Here is a 25,032-nt window from a genome sequence, read left to right on the forward strand (position 1 = left end):
AGGGGCAATTTAGCATGGCCAATCCACCTACCCTGCACATCTTTGGGTTGTGGGGGCGGGACCCACGCAGACACTGGAGAATGTGCAAACTCCACACAGATAGTAACCCGGGCCTGGATCCTCGGCGCTGTGAGGCAGCAGAGCTAACCACTGTGCCACCCCAGAGGCCTTTAAAATGATGAAGGGATTTGATAGGGTTGACGTGGCAATGTGTCCACTTTTAGGGGCCCTAAACACACTGATAAATCCGCTAAGGAATTTATGAAAAACCTCTTTACCTAAAGACTGGCAAGAATGTAGCATGCACTACCACAACAAGTGGCTCACGTAAAAAACATAGATGCATTTAAGGGGAAGCTAAATCAAGTACATGAGCAGGTACTGATGGCGTTAGATGGACAGTGGGAGAAAGCCTGTGTGAAGTACAAATGTTGGCAGAGACCAGTTGAGCCGAATAGCTTGCTTCTCTGTAGTTCCAATTACATAATTGGAGAAGTTTGGGTTGTTTTCCTGACAGTAGGGAAGGTTAAGTGGAGATTTAATAGAAGCGTTCAATATTGAAGGGTTTTGATAAACTATACTGCGATAAACAATTTCCAAGAAGGATAGGTTAAAAAGAGAATAGATTTAAAATATTTGGAAAAAAGCCAGGGAAGAAATTAGGTTTTATTATCACGATCGAGAATATGCTGCCTGAAAGGACAATGGAAGCAGATTCAGTTGTAACTTTCCAAGGGAAATGGATCATAACTCAAGAAGGAAAAACTTGCAAGGCTGTGGGGAAAGAGCAAAGGAGTGAGGTGAACTGGAAATGCTTTCAGAGTGCTGGTACATGTTGGATGGGTCAAAATGACCCTCTGTGTTGGGGGAGGGAGAGAAGTGAAGACGGATTATATTTTTTTGACAGTTTTGTAGGTCTGTAGGCAGTTTAATTGTTGTTGCTGTTAAGTTCTCTTCATAATTTAAGTGTTAATTTTATCTTTACAGCAGCAGAGGAGCCTGAGTCAGGCATTCAATTGGAACCCGAAATATCTGAGTCTCAAAAGGTAGACACAGCCGAGGATACTGGAACTCACAGGCCGCCGACTCCAACAGGAACCTTTGCTGTCCTGTCCATTATTAAAGGCAGTGTTCTGAACAAGACTGATGACAGTGACTCTGAAATACGTAATAAAATTAAGTTCACCTCGCCATCGGCAGATGAGGATGATGGTCTTCCACGCACACCTGGCAGAGAAATTTTAATCCATTCTGACTCTGACGCTTCTGTGTCATCCCTTGCAAAACCATCTATGTCCATTCCAGCAATTCCTCCAACACCAGGCAGACCGGAGGTGTCTGTAGTCATTAGATCTCCCATATCTGAACGTCCAGCTTTGGTGAAAGCAGCATCTGAAGATGGTCCACCAAGAACCCCTGGGCGTGATTTTCTAGCTGATTCTGCGAAAAGTTTAACAACTTCCCTTAGCACTGAGACAATTCCACCGACACCAGGAAGTGAAGGACCATTAACAGGGAATAGCTTGACTCTGAGCTCACCTCACATTCCTGGCAGTCCATTTACATATCCATCTCAGTCACCTGGAGTAAATTCTGGAGTTCCTCGCACTCCGGGCAGAGATTTTAACTTTTCTGCAGCTTTCCCTGAAGCAAATACTGCCGTATCCCCATTATTGCCATCTAAAAAGCCATCACTGGATGGAGAAAAAGAAAATCTATTGTCTTCTAGTACTTCCCCATTACCAAATGTGAATAGTTTGCTACCACCTTCCCTTCCTCTCCCTGTCGCATTTATTACTCCTCCTAATTTCCCAGTGGACCTTGGGTTATTGCCCGATTCTGCCTTGAGTGCATCAATAAAGCCCACAACAGTGCCAAATAACAGAGAAAAATTGGAAGAGGAAAACAAACCAGAAACTGAAACAGCATTAATCTTGTCAGAACCAGTACCTTCTTTACCTCTCAGCAGTGTTCCAAACCAAAAGATCACACATCACAAGCTCAGCTATGCAAAGGAAAAACCAACGTCTCAACCACCGGTCCCCACTTTTGATTCCCAGTTGAAAGAGGAACCAAAGGTTAAAGTTGTCAGTAAGCTACAGCCTCCTCTGCAGGCCACCATAGTTCAAACTGATGCTAAAGACCTCTGTAGTCAGTGGAGTGATGATCAGTTTGGTGTAAAAGACCCAGAAGCTGTTACATTAGACTTTAGGGAAGATGTCTACTTACAGAAGATTAAGCCTTCTTTGGAGGAAAGTGTCAAGGTTAACACAGATACACTTTGGGACTGTAGAAGCAAAAAACAACTAAAAGAATCTGATAGGCTGGCTTTGAAAGAACTGCAGATGAAGATCAAAATTGAAGATGAGGAGGATGAAGATGAAGAATATGAAGATGATGAAGATGATAAACAAGAAAAAGCTAAATTTCGAGAACGATGGACTCGAAGGCATAGGAAAAAACATGAGGATGCTTGGTATGATGATATTCTATCATCTGAATCTTCACCTAGATCACTATTTAAACCTCGCTCTGAATTTGAAGAGATGACCATTTTGTATGACATATGGAATGAAGGAATGGATGAAGAAGATATTAAATTCATGAAGATCACCTATGACAGAATGCTTCTGCAGGATAATTGCATGGACTGTCTGAATGACACACTTTGGGTCCCCCATCCTCATATCCTTTCAAATTATGATACTCGTTGTGTACTCTATGTCAACAGTTTTTTTCAGCATGTTGAGATAATTTTATGGTACAGCACAGATCATTGTCAATTATGTCTCACTCTTAAATTTCTTAGTGCTGTTGATAAATGGAAGAGTTAATTAATGGACAATAATTCAGCATTATAATTCTTGGTCTTCTACAGAATTTTCAGTTAGAGAAAGAACAGGAAACTTAGTTATTCATTTATATTCACAATAATGCTTGAAAATATCCTATATTGAATAGTTTTTTTCCCCCCAATTCTTTCACATATGAGCGCACACTTGAAGCCAAACATTTATGCTAGTACAACATTGAGCATGGGGGAGGAATTCCATTTGTGCTTATGGAATTTAAAGTAAAATGTTGACTCAATCACCTGTGCCTGATTTGAAAACTGCAATTTCTAATGAGCAACTAATAATAATCTTTGTTAGTGTCACAGGCTTACATTAACACTGCAATGAAGTTACTGTGAAAATCTTCTCGTTGCCACACTATGGAGCCTATTCGGGTACAATGAGGGAGAATTCATAATGTCTAATTCACCTAACAAGCATGTCTTTCGGGACTTATGGGAGGAAACCGGAGCACCCGGAGGAAACCCACGCAGACAGGGGGAGAAAGTGCAGGCTCCGCACAGACAGTGTCCCCAGCCGGGAATCAAATCCGAGTACCTGGTGTTGTGAAGCAACAGTGCTAATCACTGTGCTACTGTGCTGAGTCATCCATACCAAGATGAGTCCAAGTTCAATTCCTGGTCTGTGTGGAGATGACTCCCATATAGGACACTCCATTGTTAGACTCAATTTCTCTCAACTAACAATAGAAATTTTTTTAATTGGTCAGACTTCACGCTGTCTGGAAGAGTCAAAATAAGTGAAGAAAATTGAAACAGGGCACGTCAATTTGTTAAACGCTTAAACATTGCAATTCTTTTGCATTTATCGTTTGCACAGGAGTAAGTAATTTCTAAGATTCTTCTTCCATTTCTTTTCTTTTTTTAAAAATAAATTTAGTGTACCCAATCATTTTTCCAATTAAGGGGCAATTTAGCATGGCCAATCCACCTAGCTTGCACGTTTTTTTTTTGGGTTGTGGGGGCGAAACCCACGCAGACATGGGGAGAATGTGCAAACTCCACACGGACAGTGACCCAGAGCCGGGATCGAACCTGGGACCTCAGCGCCGTGAGGCGATTGTGCTAACCACTAGGCCACCGTGCTGCCCTTCTTCTTCCATTTCTAACTAAACAATTTTTTGTCCACCCAGCCTGACCTGCATTGTCTTTGTTTCCAATTTGCAGTTTTGCAATTCACCAGTCTTCATTAATGATCCCTTCCTTTGGCCATTTTGACAGTATTTAGTGCTGCACAATATGAAATTTGTTATGTATTTTTAATAGCAGATTTAAAGACCTTTAAAATTAGATTTGAGCAATCATTGCCACGCCATATACACTGAGTCAACTGCACATTATTATCTATCTTGCAAAATTGCATACACCATTTAAAGCTATGTTCTTATTTATTTCAGTGGAGACCTGAAAGCAACGTTTGAACTAAACTAGTGGGTTTAACAAACATATAGGCTTCTCTGCCAGCTCCTTACATCTATCCATCTGCATGTTAGTATAATATTATGAGACATACTTTCTGCGAACAAATATTTCTTCCCGCATCACAATTTTGAGTTAGACCTTACAAGTCAACATTTAACTGCCTTTGTCAATGTTTAAATCGGCAAAAGCCTTTCCCAATGCATCTGCTTTTAACCTTTGTGATTTGTTGATGAATCAGTCGAGTCACTTAAAATGCATCTTGAAAAACAACTGTCATTTCCCCTGAAATCTCTAATGCCCAAAATATGGTTTTAAACAAAGCAAAGTAAGTCAAAAAAATAAATATTTCATAGCACATTGTTAAATATACCTTGTGTGTCTTTAAATAGCTTTACTAAAGTTTTTACTGGAATGCCTTGGCCTGTGTGAAAGATATGTACCATCTGGCGGCACAGTGGTTAGCACTGCTGCCTCATGGCGCTGAGGACCTGGGTTTGATCCCAGCCCTGAGTCACTGTCCATATGAACATAGAACATACAGTGCAGAAGGAGGCCATTCGGCCCATCGAGTCTGCATCGACCCACTTAAACCCTCACTTCCACCCTATCCCCGTAACCCAATAACCCCTCCTAACTTTTTTGGTCACTAAGGGCAATTTATCATGGCCAATCCACCTAACCTGCACGTCTTTGGACTGTGGGAGGAAACTAGAGCACAGAGGAAACCCACACAGACACGGGGAGAACGTGCAGACTTCGCACAGACAGTGACTCAATGGGGAATCGAACCTGGGACCCTGGCGCCGTGAAGCCACAGTGCTATCCACTTGTGCTACTGTGCTGCCCCTGTATGGGGTTTGCACAATCTCCCTGTGTTTGCATGGGCCTCACCCCCACAACCCAAAGACGTTCTGGGTAGGTGGATTGGCCACACTAAATTGCCTCTTAATTGGAAAAGAAAATGGGTACTTTAATTTTAAAAAATAAATAAATAAGAAAATAGGATAAATGATTAACCTTCATAACATTTTCACCTTAATTTATTTTATTTATAAAAACGTATGTTCTATATTGTTTGTTTTACAGAAAATTTGTTTTACTGTACACCCAAAGGTGAAATATTTGTCATCTTTAAGAAACAAAACTTTTACTCTTATGTGCTTTAAGCACTCATTGTCAAATAGATATTGCTGACTAACCATAGATTTGGTTAAGCTGGTACAGCTGCAGGCACATGCACTCATTTTAGTGGAAAACATCATTTACACACTCATGTATATTTAATTAAAAACGTAAGTCCTTTGTTTGTCAAACCAGTTCTTCAGCAGTCAAACCAAATAATTAAAGTACAATATCAACACTATCATAAGCCATGCAAATATGTGTTGAGATCACATGTCCCAACAATGGTGTCTGTTACTCATCTGTTGTTTAATCAGGAATGAAATTAGTTACAGCTGAATTCCCATTTGGCCTCTTGTGGCTACTGGCTAATGTTTAGGTTAAAATTATTTTAAAATAAGATATTTTAGGCAGAAATCAGCTGACCATGAGTTGGGGGGGTGGGGGGTACAGTGGTTGAGGAAATTTACCCAGTGGTGTATAGCAGGCTGTAGATGGATCAGGTGAAGGTTGATGTACTGGAATGCAGCAAGGCTTTGGGCCTTTATGGTATGAAATGGGTCCATGGCTGTTTGGTCCCTGTTCTCCTGGACTGCTCTCCTGTCAAGGCTACTAAATTGGGAGGGCCAGGGGCAGTAGTGAAAGCACAATCCGGTACACTCTGTCTCTCAAGTACAGTCGCATCCCAGCAATTCTAATACTGCCAGACTGTGGATGCCCCTGTACTGCCTTTCTTTGGTCCTCAACCCTCTGATACCTCATGAGTTCCTTCTCTAAAATTCCATTCCCTGTTCCAAAGCTTCCAGGACCCCTCTGTGCTCACATTCCCAGTTCTCCCTGATCCCAGAAACTGCAGCAATATTTCAAAACATTCCACCTCCACCAGAACCAAATTTCACTGCTCCTAGAAACTGGGATCCCTTAAAATTATGTTACACACTGAAAATTAATTACAGTGATTCCAGAGTCAACTCCCACCCCTACCCCCACCCTCCAGCACAACATGATGCTATGTCAGTATTCCTGGTGGTAATAATTGACAACACACTCCTGTACCTAAATTCTTTGACTGTGAGTATTGCTAAAGGTGGTTTGCTAATCTATTAATTCTAATTTGGCATATAATGCATGCCTACATATAAACTGCCTATGCAAACATTTAAAATGGGGAAACTTATACCTAAACCTCGCTCCCAACATGTTATGCAGCATTTGACCATTATGATTGTTTATTGGTTATTTGCAGCACAGGAGGCAATTCGACCCAGTGTGTCTGCACCGGCTCCCAAAGTAGGAACCTGGCTATTCCCATTTCCCAGCCCTTCTCCGTAGCCCTCTAAATTCATCACTTTCAAATATATATCCGGCTCCCTTTTGAACCTCTATGGAATCCACCTCCACCTCAGCCCCAGGCAGCGCATTCCAAACCTCAACTCCTCATCTCACTCCTCGCTCTCTTACCAACCATCTTGAAATTGTGACTCCCAGTCACTGACATACCAACTCGTGGAAACAGAATATCCTTCTTTACCCTGAAAAAACTGTGCTGTAGAGATTAGGAATTTTTCGTCATGCATAGATTTCAAATTGGGGGCCCTCCAAAAACAATGTTTTCACTGTTTTTAAAATTACTAGTGTAAGGTGAAAGGGTTGGGAGGCTGCAAAAATGGCACAGAAATTTGAGCAATGGATGTAGGATGAGTAGACATCATCGGCTACTTACTTTGAACAAATCAAATTTATTTTTAAATTTAATTTTGTTCCAAACCTGTACTGATCCCACCCGAAATTAACAGCAAAAAATCAGAGCCTGAGCTGCCAATCAAACAATGTTTTCTCTGGACGCAGGTGTTCCAACAAGTGTAATAAATGCCTGGGATCTCATATATATTGAGTGGGTCAATGGATATGGAAGTGCCATAGCTTGGCACAGGAGGCTATGTGCCATGGGGATGGGTGGAAGGGTAGAGCTTGACATAGGGGTGACTTGAGGGTCCATAAGGGGTGGGGGCATGGATTGGGGGGGGGGGGGGGGGGGGGGGGGCTGAAGAGCTTTAGTGTTTTTATTCCAACTGGGACAAAGTCCCACTGCCTCAAGACGGAGCTTTTAAACAGACCACTTTCGCTCCTGGAAAGCCCTGTTGTTATCTCCAAACCTTTCACCGGATCGGCTCCAGCCTATATCCGCCCCTTCAGCAATGAGGGTCACGCCTTGGCAGGTACTTTCTCCTGAGGTGGGCAAGCGGAGCCAGGAATTTTCCCAACTCATGCTACCTGCCTCGAGGCTGAAACTCCAGGCCGTTATCTTTACTCATCCTAATCGAGTTTGTTGTGAAATAAGTTCATTGAATTTTGGAAACAAACAGAAAACATCTGTGTTATTTTGATGGTTAGAAAATGTAAATATTCCAAGGGCGACATGCGGTGCAGTGGTTAGCACTAGGACTGCTGTGCTGAGGGCCCGGGTTCGAATCCCGGCCTTGGTTCACTGTCCCAAAGATGTGCAGGTTAGGTGGATTGGCCGCTCTAAATTGCCCCTTAATTGGGGGGAAAAAAATAATTGGGTACCCTAAATTTTTTTTTTTTTAAAAGGAAATGTAAATATTCCAATTGCAGAGAGATGCACAAACAGAAGAGACTGGAAAGAGACAAATAATAAATATAGGAGGAATATAGTCCTCCACCAGGAACCAATCAGAAACAGTAAATTTGATGCTTGCAGAAACCTTTTAAAAGTTACCAACCGATGTTGTGTGTCCTGAGATGCCCCATCTTCATCTGGTGCTGCCGGAAGCACTGACGTTACTCTCATCTCTTCACTCTGCTTATGAGTCAAACTCTACATTCACCCCTAAACATTGTATTCTTCCTCCACCGATGCCAAACCCCTAGATCCACTCCTCAGATTCTAATGCCACTTGTCTCGAACCAAATCATTATTGTCAAATCGCAGCACTACCAAAATATGCCACCACCTTCAGAAAAGGTAAACATTCATCCCCATTCAACATTCAACATTCATATGTACTACTGCTCGGTGCAAGATATTTATCACAAAAATAATATAAGAATGAAGGAACATATATTTTTATGATTTCCACAGAATAATGGTCAGACATTGAACTTTATCCCCAATGCCTTTTAAAAAAGCCCTAGTGAACAATTAATAAAAATGGAATTTGGCTTAATCTGTGACTAAATCAATTGCCTGATCTGTTTCCCAACTTGACACACAAACTGCTGTTTATATAAAATAGCATATCCACTAACTCATATAATGAGAGGGCCTTGGGAAATCTGTTATTATACAGAATATTTGTGGTTAATATTTTTAATATACAGTAAAAACATTAATATCCTTTTGTAACACTCATCATAATTATGTTTTTCATGAATTTTGCAGAAAATCACTTGTTTCAGTTTGCACTTTACTTTGAAGATATACTGCTTGGTATAATTTGGTTACAGGAACTCACTGCCGATACAAGTTGTGGGAGCAGAGGTGCTCAACAGTTTCAAAAAGATATTTAACAGGCACTTGAGTGGAAAAAACTTGCAGGGATATAGGGATAGAGTAGAGGAAATGGAATTGACAGGATTGCTGTACAGAGACTTGGCGCAGTCTCAAAGAGACAAATGGCTTCCCTCGATGCCCTCACGGATTTATGACTCTGAGTTGGATTTTATGTTTCCAAATTGGGCATGCTGCCCACCACCCTACATTGACAAAAGGTTTTGCGTGCTGATGCCACCACACTAGTCTCCCAAATTACAGAAGGGAAGCGGTGTGGAACTGGCAGCCCACCTTCCATTTTGAAATCATTAGTTAACAATCTATTAATCTTGTTAACAACCTAATTGTCCGCAATATTTTGTTGCCTGCTACATTTTTCGGGCTTGGACTTGAAAGAGTTTGGGGGTCTTTTAAGTCAGATATAAGGGCAACACAAGGGTGATAGAAAAGGCCTGCTCGTGGGATCATGATCGAATGCAGCAGCAGATTCTGTTGGTGAAAGTGGCAGTGTCTATATGTGTTTTAATGAATTTTTTTTTTGCACCTTCAATAAATAATAAAAACTGATTCGGAGAGCAAAAACCTTTACAATTCTAGCCTTGACTGAAGTCTGACCGACAAGGCCGATTCTTGGAAACCACAATTTGTGTTCAAACCATATTCCACTGTGAATGTAGCTGCAACAAAAATTCAATACTACTTTATATTAACTCAAAGTCACGAGAAAACTATATTTATATTAACTCAAAGTCACGAGAAAACTATATTGTGGCATCTAAGAACAGGCATGCGAAACTAGCTCTGATAACTGCAAGGGAGCAAGGGGAAAGATTAGCGGCCAGGTAGCAAGCTTTGCACCTGTAGTCAACCTACTTCCTGCCAGATGGCCACTAATTGGCCATCCGATGCTTGATTGGACAAAGAAGGTGGAGTCGAGTATGAATGGACCCTTTGGTTTTTGTTCCACCTCCCTCGCCCCCCGGGAAACATAAAATCCAGCCATGTGTCTTTTCCTTGAAGCAAGATTGTGAGAAAAGCTCACTGTTTTCAATACTATCTTTTGGCTCTAAAGCGACCTTTCACTTGCTGTGTCTGGGAACACCTCAGAATTTCTCCTTAACATCTCGCACATACCTATTGTTCCACTGTTAAGAAAAAGAAAAAGGAAGATGGAATGAGGGAGCATGTCACAGGCTGTGCCCGAAGTGAAGGCTACTACAAAATCAGTAAGAAGGACAAAGCGAAATACCTCAACATCAGCGGCACATTAGCTGATGAGCCACCAGCTGACACACAGGTAAGATTACTGATCAAAAAGAGCATTTGAAATTAGGATTCTGATTCCATAACATTTCCCATCATTTTTCTTTAAACTTGATTAATATCTGATGTCCAACGTTAAATTCGGAAGCCACTGTAGAACTTGGGCAACAATATTTAATATTTTTATATGCAAAAAATGGTTATCTGCCATAATTTTTGCATTTATTTCTGTTACTGGGGGTCGGATGCCATTCAAGCTAAATAAAGTTGCTTGCGACTGAATAGTGTGTTATTGTCATGTTTAGTGGGACTAAATAAATGTGTTACCTGCACCTGTTTTTAACTGTTGTGAAGTTGGATAAGTGACACATGCCGAAGAGGGAAAGTTAAGTTTGCATGTGATTTTGTTTTAGCCAATATATGTTCAGTGGTCATATAAAAATGTTGTGTATTAGATATTTTTAACATTATGCTGTTAACAGTCCCAATTTAGTCACTTTAATGAGTTTCAATACCTTGCACAGGGTTATCATTGGTTCATTGAATAACTCTCTTTTGAAAGTATATTACAGTATTTTTACCAAAATGCGTAAATACTCTTTAGAGAATTTACTGTCATTATGGCCTCGGCAATGTATTATATTAATTGATTCAGAACACCAACTGAATATGTTGTGACAAGTTACCACTGTGCTATTTATTGGATATAGCCATTCTCCACACAGAAGTAAATAAAAAAAGCTGGTGGCCTATATAACCTGCATATTAACCATTCCAAGTAGTAATTACTTTGTAAACAATGTTATCAAGTAAAACTGTATTTGGTAGTCACACAACACATGAGTTGTGTTATTAAGGTGGTATTTTGTGTGGTTTCATTCTGAATGAAGGTTTGTGCCCCCTAATGAAAAGTAATAACTAGACTCTGGCAACCCCCACCCCAAAACACTGTGCAAACAATTGTGGGAATTTTTCTTATTTCCTGTCATGAAATTATCCAATATTATGAATACATACATACATCAAGATATTCTCTCTTGCTTATTCTGGGTGATATTCTTTTCCCACTCTCCATGGTGTTTCCTTTTTTTCCTTCTCCATTGGTTCAGTCATTGGGGTTCCACCTTTTGACATTGCTCTGTGGGGTTGAACGATGCCACAGACTGTGATTGAGAATTCCCATTCTTGCTAAACTGTGCAAAGATTTCCAACCCACAACATGGAGCAGCGTTGAATCCCCTGGAGGCCATTAACCAAGTAGGAGCTAGAAGTGACAGTGAGGAGACAGTTGACGAGTAGACGAGGGTGATTTGGATGGGTTCCATGATTTTAAAACAGCACTGCAATTTTACAATGACCATGAACATGATGGCTGTTGTATTTTGGAGACATGTACTTGTTTGCCGGATTGTTATAAAGCACAATATGAAATGAAATGAAATGAAAATATCACAAGGCAATGAGAGCCAATATTTTATATAATACTCAACAACAAAAATATTATATGAGGCAAATAGCTAATTATACAAACCCTTCATATGTGATGTGCAGGAGTAAAGTGTGTTTTACAAAGCAAATTCAACAGGACCAGTTATAACAATGCTTTCTTCTTCAAACAGGGAATGAGTATTCCAGCCCAACCACATGCTTCCACTCGAGCAGGCTCAGAAAGGCGGTCAGAACAGCGCAGACTGCTGTCTTCCTTCATGGGTGGCTTACCTGCAGACAGTGATCTTCTTAAATTTAATCAACTGAAGGTTTGTGATCTCAGTTCCATTCATTTTGACTGTAGTTTGTATAGTTTTCCCCTTAATAGGGCCGAAAGTGCAACACGCGTTTCTGCCACACTTGATGTGTTCATTCTCATTGTGCCAGCTCAAAATTGAGTGTGCTCTTTATACAGGTGAACTGAATGCAATGAAGTTTAGTGCTTTCTGTTACACTACTGACTTTCTCAGTAATGATCATGATCTTTTAAAAAATAAATTTACAGTACCCAATTACTTTTTCCAATTAAGGGGAAATTTAGCATGGCCACTCTACCTACCCTGCACATATTTGGGTTGTGGGAGTCAGACCCACGCAGACATGGGGAGAATGTACAAACTCCACACGGACAGTGACCCAGGGCCAGGATCAAACCTGGGTCCTCGGCGCTGTGAAGCAGCAGTACTAACCAGTGCCCCTAATGACCATGATCTTTCTGTTAGTTTATTTCTATTTTAATATATTTAACCTATTTGGATGTGCTGCTGAAAACTGTGGGTAGCTAACTATACTTAAAGAATCTATGTTATGTTAGAAGAATTTAAAATTAGTCAGGTAATTTTTACTTTCTTCTATTTTCCTCTCTTTTCCTGAAATTCTTCATTATTCCTGCTGGGTAATGGATTCGTGGGTGCTGGATTCTCTTTGGTAATTTGCCCAAATGGCCATTTTTAGGTTGTGATACTGTGCAGTGAGTGTCAACAAGCTGTTTAACTCCAGGAATTACCGCTGAGTTTGGTGTGCAATTTACCACATTCTAAACCAAGATTGGCTCAGATTGGCCAACTCAGCACAAAGTGGGGATTATATCTGGGATCTGCCTCCTATGCTGTTTAACTTTCCTCTACCGTACCCAGTTGAATCAGGTCAGCAGCTTTGATGTTTCTTATTCCTAGCCTAGATTGGATACAAAATATGGATCTGTGCAGCACAAAAGGAAAATTAAGTTTACAAAGTAAAAACATGCATTCTTTGTCTGTTTTTGTTTTTTAAAAATATTAATTCATGAAAATTAAAGGATGCGATTCAGCGACTGCATTGCCCAGCACGGTTCCGGGCGTGCCTGGTGAATAGCGGGAGAGGGCAAAATCAAGATTCGCCCTGGGTGCAAACCATTTTGTGATTCTCCTGGCCCACTCCCGATGGAGAGTTCCGGATCTCGCTCAAAAATGGCGAGAGTATCATTAACCCTAATTTGCATTTGTTTCAATCTCATTAACGGGATTGAAGTGGAATACTGCAGCCTCCTGGGAATTACCCGACTCTGCAGCTGCGGGTGTCGTTTAGTATTCTTTTTCAAAAACGAGAAGCTGGCGCAATGTTTCTGAGGTGAACTGAGGGGTGAGTAGTCCTTTCCATTTTCCGGCATGCAGCTCCAGGGCACCACAGCTGCTGCCCCAGTGCCTGGGAGAGGGGCCTTTGGGGGGGGTGTTGGACTTGGGCTTGCTTGGGGACTGAATCATTCCAGAGCCGGGGTCGTTCTTGGGTTGAGTGACTTTGAGTCACCCATAATAGGTGCAGCCACAGCTGAAGCCTGTCTGTCTGACCAAACCCTGCCAGGACGGAGCGCTGCTGCAGCTTCTATCCTAAAAGTCAATTTTTCCCCCTTTGAAGGCTATTTCAGATGGGGAATTAGCCTTGTTAGTTGTGAGAGCATTTCACTCTCCTAAACTCTCAAGTACCCCTTGAGGCCATGCCTCAGGGAATGATTAGTGCACACTACATGTCCGGCAAGCTTTGATGCCTGAACTCGAGGAGCGTCAACACCATAGAGGCAACTGTCAACAATCGCAAACACTAAACAGCAGGGTTTCACCACCAAGGATCCTCTCGCGGCCACGGGTAAGTGTGTGGATGAACAGAGGGCAGCTGAGCACAGCCTCCTTAATGTTCCTGGCAGAGGTCTGAGGTTGTTTAGTGGCTCCTGATGTGTCCGGGGGTGAGTGTGCAGAGCAGGTTTGCCAGCACAACTGACTCACTGGATGGCACTCTGAGAGCAGGTGGGATAGTCATTGTAAGGATGGGGAGGTTTGGGTGATTTGAGGGTCCCATGGTGGATGCCCGAACTGATTGTCGGTCTCTCGCCTTAGAACATAGAACAGTACAGCACAGAACAGGCCCTTCGGCCCTCAATGTTGTGCCGAGCCATGATCACCCTATTCAAACCCACGTATCCACCCTATACCCGTAACCCAACAACCCCCCCCCCCCCCATTAACCTTACTTTTTTTAGGACACTGCGGGCAATTTAGCATGGCCAATCCACCTAACCCGCACATCTTTGGACTGTGGGAGGAAACCGGAGCACCCGGAGGAAACCCACGCACACACGGGGAGGACGTGCAGACTCCACACAGACAGTGACCCAGCCGGGAATCGAACCTGGGACCCTGGAGCTGTGAAGCATTTATGCTAACCACCATGCTACCCTGCTGCCCCTACCCAATTGGAGAATTGGCCTTCTCCAATTCCTTCCAGATTAAAGAATACTTGATGGTGTAGAATCCACGGACGCTGTCCTCGGGTTGCTTCTGGCAGCCGCGGCAGGCAGACGACCCAAAAGGCAGCAACGCTAACACAGGCTGCAGGTAGCACCCGATGTCCAGGGGACCGCCTGCCGCACACCCTGAAGACCCACTGCCCATCAGGCTGAGGAGGGAGATGGATGGGGAGGCCAGTGATGGCACAAAGTGTACAAGCATCATTGGTTATTCCACGAGCGGACGGTCAGCATATGCCGCAGAAGGACTCCGTCTTAGCAGAGAGACAGTGTGAAAGTGAAGTGAAAATCGCTTATTGTCACCAGTAGGCTTCAAATGAAGTTACTGTGAAAAGCCCCTAGTCGCCACATTCCGGCGCCTGTTCGGGGAGGCTGGGACAGGAATTGAACCGTGCTGCTGGCCTGCCTTGGTCTGCTTTAAAAGCGAGCAATTTAGCCCAGTGTGCTAAACCAGCCCCTGATTTGGACTTGTGCCACGTCTTTGCGGACATGGCAACCCGGTGGAGGAGTAGGACACCCGCTCCCAGCGGCCATGAAGGTCACTGCAGCCCTAAACCTTTACACCATCGGATCATTCCCGGGCTCAAACAGGGACCTGTGTGGCATATCACAGTCATCCACCCACAGGTGTATCCAGAAAGTGACAGATGCTCTGTATGCCTGGGCATCAGACTACATCACCTTAGGGCTGGACAGGCCCACCAAGATGCCCGGGCTGCAGGATTCACCAGCATTGCTGGGTCGCCAGGGGCCTGGATTCTCCGTTCTGGAGACTAAGACCCCACGCTGGTGTGAAAATGGTGGTGTTTTACGCCAGGAAACCTGGTGTAAAACGGCCACTGATTCCCGTTTTGCTGGGTGCTGGCAGGGAGGCAGCATAGAGCTCGCAGCTCTAGCTGCGGATATGGCCTCCAGCACGTCTGGTTCAGCACCGTTCTCCACGGCAGCCTCAGCCCGCAGACCTGGACTGCCAAAGTAGTGGACCCTTCCGAACACTCGTGCGCCCCAGACCGCCCGCCCACATTGCTCCCAGCCCTGAATGAAGCTCCCCCGACTGTGGCGGCCCCGGACTGAGTCCGCAGCCGGCAAGTCGAGTTCACGAACGTAAGCTCCTAGAGTACGCCACTTTTCAGGGGGCAGAGAATTTAAAAACTGGTACCGCTCCCGATTTTGGTGCCAAAACAGATTCTCTGCCCCATTGCCAAACGCGATTTTGCGGTCAGGGAGCGGAGAATCCAGCCCTGGAAGTCCAGAAGGTGATCTATGGAACGCATAATGCCCTGCAAGTACTGGAGCATCAGGGAGTGCCCTATATTAACTCCAAGGGGTTTCACTCCATGAATGTTCAGATTATGTGCGACCACCACCTCCTAATCATGCACGAGTATGCCCGCTACCCTGGGAGCTTGCATGATAGCTACATCCTGGGGCACTCTGAGAACCCTGGTGTCTTTGAGGGCCACCACAGGATGACTGGTGAAGCCGATACAGAGGCCTGTGACAAAGGTGGAAACCTATTATAATGAGGCCCACGATGCCAGTCGTGCTGTCATTGAGTGGGGCATCAGGCTACTCAAAATGTGGTTCCGATGCCTTGACTGCAATGGTAGTGCCTTGCAGTACACCCCCCCCCCCCCCCCCCCCCCCCCAGAGGATGTCCTGCTTTGGAATAGTCTGCTGTTCCCTCCAGAATCTGACACAGTAGCGGGATGAAATGCTGGAGGAGGAGGGACATTCGGCCCCAACTGAGCAGGAGGAGGGAGAGGAGGCACATCAAGAGAGGCTCGAGGACGGCCCTGTGGAGGAGCCGGAGAATGGAGGACTGGCTGTGGCGAGGATCCAACATGATATGAAGACCAGGGAGGCCCTCATCATCTACAGATTTTCGTAGGATGAGGCTGTGTCCTTCAGTTCAACAACCCCCTCACCTTCTGCATTTCCACCTCCCCTCCGACCTTGCCCCTCATTTCACCCCCAACCCCCCCCCCCCCCCCCCCCCCCCCCAATCACTCCACACCCTACCTGACTGTCCTGTTTCCCCCCTCCAAGGGTCTGTGTAACATCACTCCATGGTGATGGGCCTGCGTTGGCATTGTCAGCGGGTTACTATACAAGGCAGGAGAGTGATGATAACTCACTGTGAGGAAAGCTCTGGTGTTCCTCAGGATCTGATAAAGTCAAGCTCCTGTCTTTTTACTGACAGCGCTCACACCTATCATCTGAACAGAGTCATTTGGGGGCTTTTAATCTTGGACCACTGTGAAGGGGGAAACGGGGGGGGGGGGGGTTGCAGGCAGACCCGCTGTGAAGATTAACTTGACAAAGGTCTCGCATGTTTCAGATACAAAATAGTTTCATTAAAAAAGAACAATTTCCAATTAAGGGGCAATTTAACATGGTCAATCCACCTTCCCTGCACACCTTTGGGTTGTGAGGGTGAGACCCACGCAGACATGGGGAGAATGTGCAAACTTCACACAGACAGTGATCCGGGGCCAAGATCGAACTCGGGTCCTTGGTGCCATGAGGTAGCAGTGCTAACCACTGTGCCACCACAAAATGATTTCATTTTAATGTGACAGATTTCCATTTCCCCTAGCTACATGTAATGACCTCGCCAATGCCCGCTCAATGCTTCTCATTCTACTTGATCTTCTGTGGTCTTGTGCTTCGTCTAGGTATGTCCCCAGGATGTACATCAGAGGTGGAGGCAGCCTGCTGCTTTCCGTGCCCTGTGGCCTCTGATGCTCTTGGCGGATGTCCTGTGGAGGGCCTGAAGCTGGAGGGCCATGCCACTCTGTTCTGCTCGCTGCCCTTGAAATGCTCCGATGTCAGGAGGCGGGTAATCAGAAGAACTGAAGACCGCCAAAGTCTCCTTGATGGCAGGTCCCAGGTTGGCCTCCAGCGTTTCCTCCCCGCTGAGGGTGCCCGCAGGGCCCTGGGTGACTCCATGGGATGGAAGCACAACTGAAGTGAGCTCCAGAAGTCTCGGAGTCATCTGGCAGTGTTGGCCTTGGTATCACTTGTTGCCGGCACCATCTCATGCACTGAAGGCTTTGGGTCTGCTTCCATCGGCCTTGCGATTGCTAAAATGTCGCTGACATACCTTCCTGAATCTCACAGCTCTGGTCTATCATCTGCATCAGCTCAGGGAGAACCTTGTGCAGAGGCTCGGTATCTGGCTGTGACCCAGCTGTGTCCTGGGATCGGGCAGCTCTCTGACTGCTGTCTCCATTGGATGTTTCTGCCTCCACCTGATGTTCATCAGCAGCTGTATGGTACTCACTAGATTGTGCCCCTGAAGCATGTCAACTAACGTCGCCCACCGAGGTGTGTGCCAGTGCTCGCCTTGGAGCTCTCCTCTGGGGTGTTCTCTTGGGGATGGGGGTAGGGAGAACGACTCCAGGTGGTCCAGCCTCAGAAGGTGAAAGCCCTTTCCCTCTTAATATGGGCTATTGTCTCCTGCGGGGATAAAGAGAGGACATTGTAAGCTGCACACTTGATGGTCTGGAGGGGGGGGGGGGGGCCGGGGTCTATAGCAGGCGGCATGTGTGGGCATCGCACCTAGACATGAAGGTGTCATGCTGGTGGATACCGGTGTTCTGAGGTATAAGCTTGAAAGTTGGATTTGGGGGGTGACAGGAGATGGTTTCGGAAGAGTCACAGCACATTCCCATGTGGGAGAAAGATATGGCAAAGAAATTCAGAGATCCCAAAGAGATAGATATTAAGATGAATCAGAAAAAGTATGCATATGACAGATATCAGATTGTTCATGCAATTGAGAACCAGGCTCAGAGGGGTAGTGAAAAAACAAATAAGAGAAGCAAGGAAAGAGTCTGAGAAGCGATAGGCAGCAAATGCGGTTGTTATAGTGTATGTGGACTTCCAACAGTCATTTGATAAAGTGCCACACACAGGCTTTTCAGAAAAGTAAGAGCTCATTGAGTAAAAGGGACAGTAGCAGCATGTATACCAAAATGGCTGATTGGCAGGAAGGAGAGAAGTGATGAATGATGTTTTCAGACCAGTGGAGTGGGTTTTCCCAGGGGTTGCTGTTATGGCCCCTACTTTTCTTGATGTATATTAACAGTAATAGTCTAAAGGGAAGAATGGTGTACAGGCAACAGTTTCAAAAGCAGCATGGTACCACAGGGGCTATCACAGTTGCTTCACAGTTCCAGAGTCCCAAGTTCGATTCCCGGATTGGGTCACTGTCTTTGCGGAATCTGCACGTTCTCCCCGTGTCTGTGTGGGTTTCCTCCGAGTGCCCCGGTTTCCTCCCACAATCCAAAGATGTGCTGTTAGGTAGATTGGCCATGATAAATTGCTCTTGGTGTCCAAAAGCGGTTAGGTGGGGTTACTGGGTTACAGGTGGAGGTGTGGGCTTATGTAGGGTGCTCTTTCCAATGGCCCCGAGTTTGAAAATGACTACTTTTAAGTGAAGAGGGCTTGGGGAAGCCCTGGTAATCCAAGAGGGTTCAAGGGAAGTCCTGATGATCCATGAAGGCAGCCAAAGGTTGGTGACTCCTTGCTGTGGGCTGTTGGAAAAGGTACCGCTTTGGAGCAACAATGCTCAGATCGGGGGGGCCGGAGAGTGGATGTTGGGCTTGTGAGTTGCTGTTTGAGTGCATGCTTGGGAATCCGAGGGAATGGAAACTCTGGGAACGAGATTGAAACCTACAAGGTGGGCCATCGGAATTGGAACGACCTTTGGAGAGAATTCCCAGGTTAGATCTTTGAGGGCGAAGAAGGGAATCCCTCATGAGAAGGGCAGAGTTTCAGTGAGATTGGTTGACTCAGTGTTTACTGATGTCTGGGTGGATTGAGAAATCCGTAGACTCTGTCTTGGTCGGATCTGCCATTTAGTATGCAATGTGCTGCGTTTGACCACAATTTGCCTGTTAATTTACATGTACCGCATATTAACCCTGAATATTGAGTACAAGATAGATGTTGAAAATTGTAATACTGCAAAGCTTATCCACTCTATTGTTTAAAACTGCAATGACAATATGAATGAGTTACTCTTTGCGCTTTTACCTATCCTATCGCATTAATGATGTCTTTTATCTTATTGTGATAATATCTCACTTATTCTTTCGATTTATCAAAGGGACGACTGTAGAAGCCAGCTATTTTCTATAGGTAAAAGATAGCTATTTAGCATTAAGCCCCTAGTCTATTAAATACCATTTTAAAACTCACTCATAACCTCCGGTCATTGCAAAACATAGCTTCAACAGAGCACAGAAGCAGCTAGATTAAAACAGCATTCTTATTCAGCTAACAAATACGTTTGCAGTCCAAGGCCATGGCAACAGCATAGCAACAGTATAGAACCTAAAAGAACTATTATCCCAACAGTCAAGTCAGCAACAAACCAGTTCAGGCCGCTTGCGATAACAGCGCCGAATCGCATTTCATAGCTTATACAAGTATACATTTTAGGTTAATGTTGCCTATAAATGAGTGACAACAAACCCTCAAATCAAACTCATTTGATGTTAATCCAAACCAATTAGATTACATTGGGGTGTAATTAGATGGCTAAAGACAGATATGATACAGTATAACTGTGATGGATTCTCTGGATCACTCTCTCTCTCTCTCTCTCTCTTTCCGGAATCAATCTATACTTTGACTTAACTATTCGCTGTCTTTCATATTTCACTTTCTGACTTTGACTTTTGAAGTTATTGCGAGCTGTTTGCCTAAGCAAGAAAATCATTTCTGTGCTCTGGAGATCCTATGCTGGCTGGATTTATTAGGGAATTAGACTTTTAAATAACTCTCAATTGTAATCAATAGAAGACAAATAAAACAATTCTTATTTGTACCTGACAAGTTTTAACTTAAATTTCTACTGAGATTTAGTGATTTGCAAAGTGCAGCTGAATCCGCATGGTAGATCTATCAAATACTTTCTGACCTTGTATAATAATGTTTAATTTTTGTTTGTTCAAAACCAGTGGAATCATGTGGCTTTATTCCCTTACTGTCTCGATCCTCAAGCTTTGTCTACATTAAACAAAACATTATTGGTCCCGAATCAAATCTTGCCAAAAACTTGTGGGTCTGGTGAAATTTCATAATTATCAATCTGGATCACAAAGAATATTACAATGTTTTGTGCATGTCCATGTTTAAATTATTGCTGCTTACAGCCTTTTTCTTTTCAAGATGATTTTATTGTCAGAAACCAGTTTTCATTGCAACCCGTCTCTTACAGTTCCGGAGGAAGAAGCTGAGATTCTCCAAGAGTCATATCCATGAATGGGGGCTTTTTGCCATGGAACCCATTGCGGCAGATGAGATGGTCATTGAATATGTTGGTCAAAATATCAGACAGGTATGGACTAGTTTGTTTCTCATCATGTATTTTTATTCTTTAGCCATATAAAAATGTTTGGGTCGCTCCTCTAACTTGTAACACCAGGATTGCTTGTAGCTGTGTGTGAGACTGTTTTTAAAAAAATATTTTGTTCAAGACATTTTCATGTAAACAAACAAAAGCAGAAGAACAATCATACAACATTATAAACAACCAATACTCACCCCCCCCCCCCCCCCCCCGCTCCCCCTTCTACCAGCCTGCCTTCCCGATTTTTACCCCCTTTGCTGACCCCTCAAATTTCCTTAAAGAAATCAATAAACGGCTTCCGCCTCGGAGTGAACCCATCGACTGAACCCCGCAAGACAAACTTGACCACCTGCAGCCTCAGGAATTCCGCCAGGTCGTTCACACACTCACCCATTTCCGGTGGCTCCGTGTCCCTCCACCTGAGCAAAATCTGTCTCTGACTTATCAGGGAGGCAAAGGCCAAAACATCGGCCTCACTCGACATCTCACCTGAACTCGCGGGTTTTCCGACACCCCCGGCACCTCGGACATTACGTCCGCGAACCCCTGCCAGAACCCCTTCAGCTTCGAACATGCCCAGAACATGTGGATTCATGGGTCTCCACACGTACCTCCCAAACCTATTCTCTAACCCCTCAAAAAACCTATTCATCCTTGCTACCATCCTATGTGCCCTATGGGCGACTTTAAACTGAATGAGGCTTAGCTTCGCACACAACGCGGACGCATTCACCCTCCCATGTCCGGGCCGCCAACTCCCCTCCTCCACCTCCCCTCCCAGCACCTCCTCCCACTTACGCTTCATGCTCCTCACCAGCACCCCCCCCTATCCATCAACTCCGTGTAGACCTCGGACACCTTCCCCTCCCATATCTCATCCTTTAACAGCACATTATCTGCAACCCAGGCGCGGCAGGCCAGGAAAGGAAGGCACCGCTCTCCTTATAAAATCCTGATCTGCAGGTACCTGAAACCGATCCCCCTGGCCAGCTCATACTCTACCTCCTGGTCCTTCAACCACACAAACTTGCCCCCTATAAACAGGTCACCAAATCGCTCTAACCCCGCTCGCTGGCACCCACGAAACCTGGCGTCCAACACTCCTGGCGCAAACCTATGGTTGTCACAGATCAGTGCCCACACCGAGGCACCAAGTATCTAAATCTCACCTCACTACCTTGAACGGCAACTCCCCTAATCTCCTCTCCTGCCCTCTAGCCTCAATCGGGAACACCTCGCTCTTTCCCATCTTCTTTTATTTTTTAAATAATTTTTATTCAAGTTTTTTAATAACAATAACAAATTTTCTCCCCACAATTTAAAACAAACAAGGCGTGTTTCCACATCAAAACAAGAAAAGAACTCTTTCCCCCCCCAAAATAAATAATAACAAATAGCAATACAAGAAAGAAGAAAATAACATCATAAACCCACCGCCGCAAACCCCCCCCCCCCCCCAACCATCCCCAAACCCACCCCTCCTGCCCCCCTCCCCCCAGAGACCAACCACACTCTATGCTCTTTCCCATATTCAACATGTTCCCAGAGAACCGGCCAAATTCCTCCAAAATGTCCCCAATACTTCCCAATGGATCCGAAATATATAGCAGCAGTCCACATATAGCGAGACCCTATGCTCGGCAACCCCCCCCCCCAGCACAATCCCTCTCCAGTCCCCTGACATCTTAAGCACCATTAACAGCAGCTCTATTGCCAAAGCAAAGAGCAGTGGGGAGATTGGAGACCCCTGCCTCGTCCCCTGATGCAGCAAAATATCCTGAACTTAACTCTGATCTTCCGCATACGTGCGAGTGGCACCTTATACAGTAACTGGACCCAGCTCACAAACCCCTGACCGATCCTGAACCCGAACCGCCCCAACACCTCCCACAAATACTCCCATTCCACCCGATCAAACGCCTTCTCCGCGTCCATCTCCACCAGTACCTCCACCTCCTGCCCCTCCAAAGGCATCATAATTACATTGAGCCGCCTTCTTGCATTCGCCAACAACTGACTCCCCTTCCTGGTTTTCTCGAAGTTCACTGCCCTCCCAGGTACATTGCCTCGTCTGCCTGGCCCACCTCAATATCCGTTCTTTATCAAGGAACCGGTGCAACCACACCACCATTGCCCTCGGCGGCTTGTTACCCTGTGGCTACCTCAACAGTGCCCTCTGCGTCCGATCCACCTCCATGGGCCACTCGAAGGCCCCCCTCTCCCAGCAATGTCGCCAGCATTTTGGCTACATAAGAGCCAGTATCTGCTCCCTCAGTGCCCTCCAGCAATTGCACAATACTCAGGTTCCGTCTCCGGGAGTAGTTCTCAAGATCTTCCACCTTCTCCTGAAGCCGCTTCTGGGTATCCCTCCAACATACCCCTTTCGGCAGCAAGCTGCTCCTCATGCTCCCCCACCGTCCCCTCCACCTCCTGGATTGCCTGGCTTTGAGTCTCCAGCCTCAGCTCCATGCGGTCAATCCCCGCCTTAAGCAGGTCCACCGTCTTCGCCAGGTCCTCCAGAGGCTTCTTTCTCTGCTGGGTGAACTTCTCATTCAAGAAGTCCACGAGCTGCTCCATAGACCACTGAGATGTTAGGGCCGACCCTTGCTCGCCGCCATCTTTCCCTGTGTAGCAGGAAAAGTTTCTCGCTCCGACAACTTTCGCCTAAAACCACTTCTGGTCCCAAAATCCATCCACCGGTGGAATAAACTCTTCCTCCACCATTTTTCATCAAACCATCTGTCTGTTAATCGGGAAAAGGCCCCAAAACATTGCCACAAGCAGGAGCTGCCAAATGTGTGACTACTCACACCATGGCCGCCACTGGAAGCATATTCAGTAATGATATCGGACGGTCCAATCACACTGCTCCGGATCGTTGTCTTTTTTCAATATCAAGGAGATGGAAGCCTGCAACAATGTAGGGGGGAGCATCCTGCCCGCCTTCTCCCTGTACTCGTACACTGCTCCACAGGCCCTATGCAACACCTTGTGCAACAACCGGGAATACACCCAGTACGCGTTGGATAAGTATGAAAATTCCTTCACCCTCGGTTTCCCGAACCTCCACGGGTCCACCCCCTTCCACCCCATGTGCTCCATAAATCCTTTCAGCTCCTTCGCCACTGCTGACACGTTAACCGACCTTGGGCTCGACCAGTCCAACCATATTAAAATTCCCCCCACCCCACCCCCCGCGATTGACCTGTGCAAGTCCAAGTCAGAAATTGTCCCAGCACCCGCCTCGTGAAATCTACATCATCCCAATTTGGGCATAAACGTTTAACAGGATCACAGGCCTATGTCACACAACCCTCCAGGCCCACCCTCTGATGTCCACCGTCATCGATCCTTTCCAACAGCACCACATCAACCACACCCTTGTCAGCAACCCTCCCCCCGCCCTTAAACAAAACATCAGCCCTATCCCCCCTCCACGCCTACCTCCTGACAACCCCCTACTTCACTCCTGTTAACTAGCCTGCCCAGCTAGCATGATGCCCCCACCCAAGGCCTCCAACCTCCCCTACCACCCCCAATCTCCTCCCCCATCCATTCCCCCCTAAAGAGCAACAAAAGGTACGCTCCTCCTTGATGTTCCCCGTGAAAAGCCTGCCCTCCAGAAACCTCGCCATCAAAAATTCTTCAAAGAAAAACCTTTAAAAATACAAACATACGTACAAACTCCTCCAGAGTTCAATGTCCTTGCTCTCCTCCCTGTCCATTGTCCATCGCCTCTTCTGGCATGCTGAAATAGTACTCACGTTTCTGGAAAGTCACCCAGAGGTGGGCCGGATACAGTACTCGGAACTTCACCCCCTTTTTAAAGAGGACAGCCTTGACCCGGTTAAACCTGGACCGCCTCTTAGGCAGTTGTGCTCCCAGGTCCTGGTACACCCGTAGCTCGCTCCCTTCCCAGCTGCACGTCCTAGTCTGCTCCTAAAGAGCTTAGGGTCCATGCAGCTGAAGGCACACTCCACCAGTGGTGGAGCAATTAAAATTGGGATAAACGCCTGCCAGAATTTGAGAAGCACAGATGCCGGAAGGTGATAGGGCTGCAAGAGGTTACAGAGGAGGGTGTGGCCACGGAGGGATTTGCAAACAAGGATGAGAATTTTCAAATCGAGATCTTGCCAGACTGGGAGCTACTGTAGATCAGCAAGCAAAGGAGTGATAGATGAACAGGACTTGGTACAAGTTAGAATATGCTTAACAAATCTTTGGAT

At 45.4% G+C, this 25,032-nt stretch overlaps 1 protein-coding gene across 3 annotated transcripts in view; it reads left to right on the top strand.

The window, feature by feature from the left end:
- Nucleotides 1-25,032, top strand: part of setd1ba (SET domain containing 1B, histone lysine methyltransferase a) — a 202,779-nt gene that overhangs the window by 170,963 nt on the left and 6,784 nt on the right. For 2 of the 3 annotated variants that reach the window (XM_038789604.1, XM_038789584.1), the window contains exons 14-17: nt 988-2,685; nt 10,043-10,209; nt 11,795-11,932; nt 20,675-20,794. In XM_038789604.1, coding sequence (XP_038645532.1) covers nt 988-2,685; nt 10,043-10,209; nt 11,795-11,932; nt 20,675-20,794 — 2,123 coding nt within the window. The remainder of the gene's footprint in view (nt 1-987; nt 2,686-10,042; nt 10,210-11,794; nt 11,933-20,674; nt 20,795-25,032) is intronic. The other variant, XM_038789594.1, reaches the window with a different exon arrangement.

Source organism: Scyliorhinus canicula, chromosome 1 (genome assembly GCF_902713615.1).
Source record: "Scyliorhinus canicula chromosome 1, sScyCan1.1, whole genome shotgun sequence".
In the NCBI taxonomy this organism is placed as follows: Eukaryota; Metazoa; Chordata; class Chondrichthyes; order Carcharhiniformes; family Scyliorhinidae; genus Scyliorhinus; species Scyliorhinus canicula.